This window comes from Vicia villosa, linkage group LG1 (genome assembly GCF_029867415.1).
Source record: "Vicia villosa cultivar HV-30 ecotype Madison, WI linkage group LG1, Vvil1.0, whole genome shotgun sequence".
NCBI classification, from domain to species: Eukaryota; Viridiplantae; Streptophyta; class Magnoliopsida; order Fabales; family Fabaceae; genus Vicia; species Vicia villosa.
Genome location: NC_081180.1, coordinates 138076457 through 138085545, shown reverse-complemented (window position 1 = coordinate 138085545; position 9089 = coordinate 138076457). Strand labels below are relative to the sequence as shown.

The following is a 9089-nucleotide window of genomic DNA, read 5'->3' as shown; positions in this document are numbered from 1 at the left end:
ACTATCGCATGAACAAACTGAGGAGTTAGAGTCATCGTCACTTTTTCAATCACCATTTTTTCAATCATCACTTCAACATAGCCCACTACTACAAAAACGCTATTAGAGACCAATTTAGACACCAAAATATTTTGGTCACAATAGTGACCGAATTAGCCATCATATAAAAGTAAGAAATATTTTGGTGGTTAAATAGGTCACAAAATTAAATTAGCTACGAAATTAGCAACTGAAAAAGTTGTGACCGAAATATCAGTCTCTAATAGTATAGTTATGCCAAAACTAGAGCAATTCGTCATATTTATTAATTTTGTAAAAGAAATTCGCGAATGAATTATGGGTCACTATATTTAGAGACCAAAATTTCGGTCACTGTTAAACATATTTATAATTTTTGTTTTCCTACTCATTATGTTAAATTATATTTATTGAACTTTTACTCTCTCTTTAATAATAATTAATTCCTTCACAAGATTTAGTTTTTTTAACGGTAAAATTTCCTCCTAATTTTTAGTTCTCTTCTTTTCCTTTGAATAAAAGTACAGGGGCTAAATTCATTTTAAACTATAATATTTATTCTTATTAAAAAATATAAATAAATAAAATGTTCAACTTTTCAACTCCCACCTTATTATAAAATAAACATTCATAGGCCAAAATATTTTAAAATAAAAAAGAATAATATTTTTTTTATTGCAGAGTTAAATTATTCAATGAAAAACAAAACAAAACAAAACATTAATATTTATCACTCTCTACTTTTTCTTAAAATTAAGCCTCACACAATTAAAGGGGAGAATTCGTTTGAAACAAAAACAGAGTGAAAACCGTGTGTCCTAACCTCATCTCCCTCTCACTCATTCCTCTCATTTGACAGATTCTTTCATTGTAATTCTATCGTTGTTAGACTGCAACATTTGTCACCTTCATCATATATGGAGCCATGGTCGTGTTGACTCCAATGTAAGTCTCCAAATTCTTTTGTTCTTGACTAATTTCTGACTAAAACCTAAGTTTCTAGTCAATTTCATAGAAAAACTTTTATATTGTTTGGTAATTGTAGAGATTGTAAACCCTAAATTTCTTGTGAAAAGTTTGTAAATTCCTAATATTTCTTAACTTTTTCAATACTCGTGTAGAATTTTATTTGAGACTCACAATTGATAAGTCCTACTGCTTACTACTGTATCTACACTACACAAAGAAGACATGAAATCAAGGTAATTGCATTTTTTTCTCATAAAAATAACTCATTTTGCTACATATGATTCTAATTTCTATTGAAAAATTAAGAGGGGAATTGCAAGTAAGACTGGTTTGTGTGATTTCTGTTTAGATGTTCTATTGAGATCTTTTGTGAATATGATTTTGAACTTGCAATGTTAGAACTAAATTGATTGCCATGATAACTTTTATGTTACTTTAGTTAAGCATGTGTGGGCAAATTTGGTGTTGATGGGTTTGTGTTGGAACTAAGACTACTCTTTTATTTCATGATGGATTGAAATTTATGAAGTTATGATGTTAATCTCAGTCAACAACTTATTGATCAGATATTTCTGCCTGGTTTTCTTTGAATTGTTAGTGATGGTGATATATGTTGGAGTAGAAAATAGATTTATTGTATTTTCCATGTCATATTTAACATTTAGAGTTCTGTAATGTCATAGTTTTTTCTACTTTTAAAAAAAGCTAAATTTTGTATCTAATCAAAACAAGTAAAAGTGTTAAAGTATTTGGTACTCTGTCGTCTAAGTTTATAGATAGAGTCCAATTAATAAAATTTATTTAGGTGTTTGATTTCTAAGCATGTTCATACTGGCAGAGTCATATTATAAACATTTAATTCAAAATAGAACCTCTCTTGATTTTAGAGATTCAATGGATATATAGTGTGTGTATATGTTATGAAATATCACTACAAGTTGAATGACAAAAAATAGTGTATAATTGTTCCATGTTATATAATATTTGTGTGTATAGCATGTGTCTAGCTTTAAAGAGCTCACATGATAGATCATATATGTGTATGTGTTTGTTTTAAAATTTGAACCACAACCAAGTAACTTACATTATTAACAAACTAACACTTGTCAACCGACGAGCTCCCTCCAATGGTCTCAATTCGTTTTGTTTCCCAATTTTTTTCGATGATTCATGTTTGAATTTGTTGTTGTTTTGTGCATAAATTGAATAAAGGGGTAGTAATGGGAAATAAAATCATTGAGAGGGAATGAATGTTGCTTTTTCTTTTCCACTTATATCACATACTGTGCGTGGATATCCCCCTCTATTTCTATTATTCATTTTGTTTTTCTTTTTTATGATAAAGATGCTATTATGTTCACTTGTCAATTTAAACTTGAAACTACAAATTTCAACCATAATAGTAATCAAGTCTAACCAGCATAATTTAACCTGCATAATTTTCCATGGTAGTTACCCAAAATGAATAGGATAGGGCCATAATAACTTCAAGTGTTATAAAATAAAGTAAAATGATGTATAGAATTCAAAATTAATTGAAAAAATGGATAAAACAATAACCTGACCAAAACAACTCGATGTATCTAAGCACATAAATAACATAGAGTTACTTGGGGAATTATAAGATTCTAAGAATCCAATCACACGTCAACATAGATATATTCGTTGGAGGTCATCTTATGTAAACACACAAAAGAAAATAAACATGTAAGTAAACAGTTTAGTAATTATTAGCTTTCACTAATCTAAATATTGTTTTAGGTAGTTATATATGTATATTTATAATAAATTTGATATATTTTAATGCATGCTTCTTTCTTTCCAGCAATAGGTTTCTAGTAGGGAATTACTGATACATTCTTGGTCTTTCTATCCACCTGTATTCTCAAAATATTATTTTATAATTGTGTGTTGGACTCAACACATGGACATCCGACTAGATCGTAGTTGGATGTATAATAGGCTAAATCTTGGTCGAAAGGGGTACACTGAAGAGTTTCAAAATGGGTTAGATGAATTTCTGCCATTTGCATGCAGGCGAAATTACCGTGGTTCAAGTTCCTCGTCAACTGAATGGGTGCAAAGGTATGAATTTGAAGAATTAAAAATTGAAAAGGAAGAAATGAGAATTGAAAGGGAAGAAATGAGAAATGAAAGGGATGAACTTCGTGATATGTTAAAACAATTGATGAAAAGCTTAAACTTTCGGCCCAAGCTATATATTAGAGATCAAGTTCATGAAGATGACGTGGCTGATGATAATGATGATATGTGTTATGATAATGATGATGTGCCTAATGATGGTGATGAATTAGTTTAAGAATGACAGTGTAGTAGTGTGGCTTAATTTTTTATGTTTTTTGAGTTAGTATATTGCTTTTTGTATGCAAGAATTGAAAGGAATTTATTCCCTCTTTTGTAAGTCTGAAGATGTTGAAGATCATCCATTTACTGATGATACTTGCAAGTTTAGTAGTGATAACTTAGTCTTGGTTATGCTTTAGATTGATTATGTATCTTTTGATAAGTATTTGGTAATACTTAAATATATTATGTTCATATGGTTGCATGCTTGTTTAATTTTTTGGTGTGTATGAAATAATTTTAGAGATATTAAATTAAATCTAAAAAATTGCTACCCGAAAATGTAAATTATTAATAATAATTATAATAACAAACTTAGATTTCAGAGACCGAAATAGAGACTGAATTTATCATACAATGTTTCTTAATCGGTAACAAATTCGGTTACAACAAACATATAAATTAATTCAAAATCAGTCACAAAAATGGTCTCTGAATTCGAAATATGGGTTCGGTCGCTGGTTTCCGTCTCTGAAATAAGTCACTAAATTTGGTCTTTGAAATTAGTCACTAAATCCGGTCACTAAAGATCGGTCTCTAAAATGGTCGCTACGAACTAGCGACCAGGGTTTTTGCTACTGCCCAATTTTGGTCGCGAATTTGGTCGCTGATGAATTTAGTGACTGATTTTGCAGATTTTTAGTCTCTAAATCGGTCTCTAAAGGCGAGATTTTTAGTAGTGGCCTTTCATCATGTGAACCAAGATTTCACTACTACAAAATATATATTTCATAACATCTTCCTATATCGACCATTAAATCAACTATTAAATCAACTGAAGCAACAACTCTTATTTAGATGCCTTCATTTTTTATTTATTAAAACACTTTTCATCACGGTTCATACTAACAAATGTGGTGATAGGCTATGGATTACGCGCTTCGAATTCCATCACCAACAACTTTCCATTTTTTTCGTTACAAAAAATAGTGTGTCCTCTTAAATTATATTTTTATATTAAAATTAAAATACTTTTCACCACGGTCATTACTACCAAACGTAGTGAAATTTTTATTTTTTAGAGTTTAGTTTTCACAAACTCAAAGAGAGTATAACTTTCACAATAACACACAGTTTAGTTTTTACATACAGTCAAAGTTTTTACAATCTCTGATGCGGTTTGTGTGCAATTTCTTCATTCATTTTTCTATACCTTGAAAATTTTGGCATTAAAGGTCAATGTTAAGATTCAAACATATCGTTTACTTGATAAAGTGTATCTTAACATTAATCTTTAAACCAAGTTTTTCAATATACTATATTAACTTTTGAAGAATAGAATATGAAGGTTTAAGGCAGAATGAGTTACGTTTAATAAAAAGGTGAATGACACGCTTGTTCAGTTTTGTAGACAAATCCTAAATAATTTCACCACGGTTGTGAAGGAAAATTATGGTAATAGGTATACTATATCACTACGATTAATTTTGTCAACCTTTGTAAAATATATTTTTCTAAAATTAAAATATAACATATTTTAGTTTATTTCCTTCATAACACAAGTGCCCAAGCGAAAGAGTAGAAGAAAGAGATAGTAGAGACCAAGAAAACTCCATCATTTCAGGTTTGAATCAAGGAAGGGAAAGATAAAACTTCAAGGAGCGCACACAAAAATAATTTCTTGGTTTCTTCCTCTTCTTCATGGTTACAGTACGTTATCTATTTCATCACCATTCACGCCGAGTTTTAGGTTTTTGCTATTTGTTGAGATAATTATATGTTTTGTTGTTGTTTAATGTTATATGTTGTTGTGATTTAGTGAGATTGGGATTGTTTTGTGTTCTTGAGAATGTTATATAGTGTTGTTTTAGTTGTTTCATTCTTATTGTGTTGTTGTATTAAGATTGTTAACATGTTTTTGTTGTATTGTTGTATTATGGTATATTGTTTTTCCATATTGTTGAATATTGATTTTGTAAGTAGTTGTATTGAGAATGTTGTTATGTTGTTGTATTATTGTATTTTTGTATTGAAAAATGTACATCATAGAAGAAACTGTTGAGTTTTGTTCAAACTATTTATGAGAAGTAAAGTCTATAGGATTTTCAAAGTCTCTTCATAAGGACAGATATGAGGGTAGATGTTCTCAAGGTTTAACATTGAGAATATAGTAATTCAAGAACATTTGTATGTATTGAATAATGTTGATGAAGTTCAACCTTATGTATCTACTCACAAAAGACTTACCAAGGTAAATTATCCCCGAATGAGTGACAAGTGGTTGTTAAAAGAGCATAACAAGAATTTCATAAGTTGGTTTAATGAAAGGATTTGTAATGATGGTAGTGTATCCGAAACAATTAAATAGATGTCATACATGCCTAAATTTAATGTATCAACTTGGACCTCATACAACATTAGTAAGTTTTTATTTTATACAAAATCAAAAGATGATCGTAGTACAATACAAAATAGTAGAGTTATGGTTGAGGCCAAATCCATGTACATCTCTAGTGCGAAAGATAAGAATCCTATAATGGCATCTAGAGCGTACTTTAGAGTCACTGAGGAGATTGATTCAAAGTGCCTTTATTTAAATGTAAGTGGATTGACAATAACAATGGTGTACAAAATGATGAGTTAGAATTCACACGGATTAACCTTGACAAGACAAATTATATGACCGAACCATTTGTCATGGCATCCCAAGCAAAACAAGTGTTTTATGTTACTGACACTTCTGATAAAAGGTGGTCAATTATTCTCCAAAGAAAACACATTCTTCATAGTGATGAAAATCATGATTTAAATTTTTATATTCCTGCGACTCTTATGAAAATCATGTACCTACTTTTGAAAATCATGTACTTACTTCATGTGAAGAAGTCATTATGATCATGAAGAATGCATATGAAAAAAAATTAACAACCAAATATTTTTCATTGCTTATTCATTATTGATTGTATGTTATAATTTCTCATTGTTATATACTAAGAAGTATTATTATTTGAAATTATAGGTGTTTAGAGATAAGACACCAAAACACGTCCCTTATCACATTGTGGATCTTGATTTTTTCAAATTTATGGATGTAGTGTACAATCTTTTTGTATGATGATTGATTTCTTATTTGACGTAATGATGTGTAATTTGTTGGTTGTTTTGGTGTCATTTTGATTTTGATGTAATATAATTTTTTGTTCTTAATAATTGCCAATTTTTTTAATCGCAAATGTATCATGTTTTTGTTTTTGACCTGTTTCTGATTCACAAAAATACAGGTTAAAAAAAATGAGAATTCTCAAAAATCAAAAAATATATATTTTTAAAAACAAAATATTTCATTACGGTTGAAAATTTTTGTTAAAATTAGCAGCATCTACTACTGCTTGTATGGAGTATATAATCTTGTAATTCTTCTTCTCTTCCTTATGAACATTCTTCTGTGTTTCAGTTGCATTTGTAGAAAGTTCTTGAACTCCATTGACAACCACTTCGAGTGTATCTTGATAATCAAACAAAGTCTTCATTTGTCCGCCTCTCCTAATTCTTGCCATCAAAGATTGAAAGTGTGTTTAAAAGGTCATTACTACCGGTCAAACAAGAATTGGGTGCTAGATACCAAATCTGTTAAAGCAAAAGGTTTCTTGCTCTACAAGAAATGAGTTGAGATGGATCGAAGTAGTGAATTGCATTCACATAGGCTTAATGATCATACCAAATGAGTTACATCATTTATATAAGGGTTAAATACGTTTTTTGTCCTTATAAATATGCGACCCTGCATTTTTAGTCCCTATAAAATTTTTCTTCAATGAATAGTCCTTATAAAATTATTATGCACCTAGTTTCAGTCACTATTGTCAAACCAATATATAAAAAAGATCATTAAAAAATTTAAAAATTAAAGGGTAATTAAACAGTTTTTAAAATTTTAGAAAATAGCAGAGACTGAAATTACATGCATAAAAATTTTAGAAGGATCATTTATTTAAGGAAAATTTTATAGAGACTAAAAATGCATGGTCGCATATTTATAAGAACTAAACACGTATTTAACACTTTATATAATATTGTCATATAGCTAACTAACAAATTTCTTGTTAGCTAACCAATGATAGAGTTACTTTAACTAACTACCACCTTAACTAACTTCAAATCAAGTTAGAATTGAATTTACTAATAACAGTAAGCTCTTCTGTACTATGGCATTTGTACTTAGCCATCTCTCTCATGATATATTGCACTGTTTGAATAGGAAATATTCATATATACCTGCTGGAACACATACAAGCTGTGATGTATGTCACATATCTAGACAAAAGTATTACCATTTCCTAACTGATGATTACAGTAGACATGTATAAATTCAGGAAATTTTTTCTGATTTAATTTGAAATCCTAATCTATAAATTCAGGCAATATATGAATCAACAAGATTACTCCGCTGAGCGCAATTTCTAAATGATGCTAGTATACTGCAGTAAAATACATGATTACATTCCTAATAAGTAGTAATAACCATTGAAAAGGCTTCATTCGCGCTAAATTGGCAAATCAGATTGATCAGCGAAACATGGTAGGAGGCATGTGAGGCGGAGGAGCATGCGGCGGTCCAATCCAACCTTTGGAAGGGTCCAAACCTCTTGCTTTAAGTTCAGCATGTTCTTGACACAACGCACATGCATCACAACAGAAATGAACGCAACAATCGCAACAAGGTTCAGCTGGTAAACCAAACTTTGCTCTCAGTTTCTCTCTGTAAAGGCATGAATACAGCCAGTGACATGTAGTGGTCATCAGTAACCCGTACACACATCCTTGCACAGCACAAGCTGCATTCATTCATTATTCAAAACCATATAAAAAATATCACAAATCAAACTATATGTATAACTATGCATTGTATTGTTGAGTACTTAGTACTTACAGCTACGCCCTTCGTCGACAACTTCTGCAATTTGGCCAAAGGTGATGCATGGTAAACAGCAAGTTATCAAACCTGAAAATTTTGTGTTCTTTTTAGTTTAGCAAATTAACCAATAAAATTTATCTATAATGTTTTTTTGCTAGCTATATGTATTGATCTTACATGTTGTAGGGTTTTCTCCGCAGCCACAGAATTGAGCTGACCATTTAGGTGGTGGGGCAGAACGACCAAAGATGTTCATGTTAGCAAAAAACTTGAGTTTGATTTCAACTCATTTAGTTTGTGTTGTCTATATAAATACATACACTGTATTATTCCACAACATTTTCCATTGGAAACATCGGCAATATATTAATTATATTTGTTAGTACTTGGGACTTCTTCAACTTAAACATTAGAATATGCTAAGTTGGATTTCACACCTTAGTCGTTTGTTCTTTTGCTTTATGTATATCTATGCCGTCTCGTCAATCATGACTCAATTACTAGTTTATTCCTATTTGGGCCGTCTTCATAATTTGCTATTATGATGTAGATGATGGAGTTTGAAAAGAGGTTTTAGCTTGGCCAGCAATTGGAGCATCCAATTACATAAAGAAGAGTTTTATGAAACATGGATTCCCTAAAGAATGGATAACCGAGGAAAACCATTGCTTTGTTTCTCCATAACTTCGTCGTGTAATCTACCACTCGATTTGGTTGAGGCTGGAATGTAAGGTCCGGGACAAGTTCTAGTGACTCCGACAAAATAGGTTGGAAGGAGTCTGGTATAAACTTTCGGAGTTGAGACACATAAAATACATTATAAAGTCCAAATAAAAGAGGTGGTGATGTCAGCCGATAAGCCACCTCTCGTACTCGGCTTATG

The 9089-nt window shown here is 30.6% G+C and overlaps 1 protein-coding gene across 1 annotated transcript; it reads right to left on the bottom strand.

The window, feature by feature from the left end:
• Positions 1 to 7857: 7857 nt before the first annotated feature.
• On the bottom strand, positions 7858 to 8462 carry LOC131655453 (cell number regulator 7-like). Its single transcript, XM_058925327.1, has 3 exons — positions 8384 to 8462; positions 8222 to 8293; positions 7858 to 8126 (listed from the first exon to the last, which is right to left on the bottom strand). Exons 1-3 carry the CDS (start codon positions 8460 to 8462, stop codon positions 7858 to 7860), a joined length of 420 nt encoding a protein of 139 aa, XP_058781310.1.
• Positions 8463 to 9089: the final 627 nt, after the last annotated feature.

Excerpts from the sequence above, each read along its gene's own strand:
- LOC131655453 (XM_058925327.1), bottom strand. The coding sequence starts at position 8,462 with ATGAACATCTTTGGTCGTTCTGCCCCACCACCTAAATGGTCAGCTCAA. Across the intron at positions 8,294-8,383 it reads CGGAGAAAACCCTACAACAT|GTTTGATAACTTGCTGTTTA; the intron begins GTAAGATCAATA and ends CAAAATTTTCAG. Across the intron at positions 8,127-8,221 it reads TGTCGACGAAGGGCGTAGCT|CTTGTGCTGTGCAAGGATGT; the intron begins GTAAGTACTAAG and ends GAATGAATGCAG.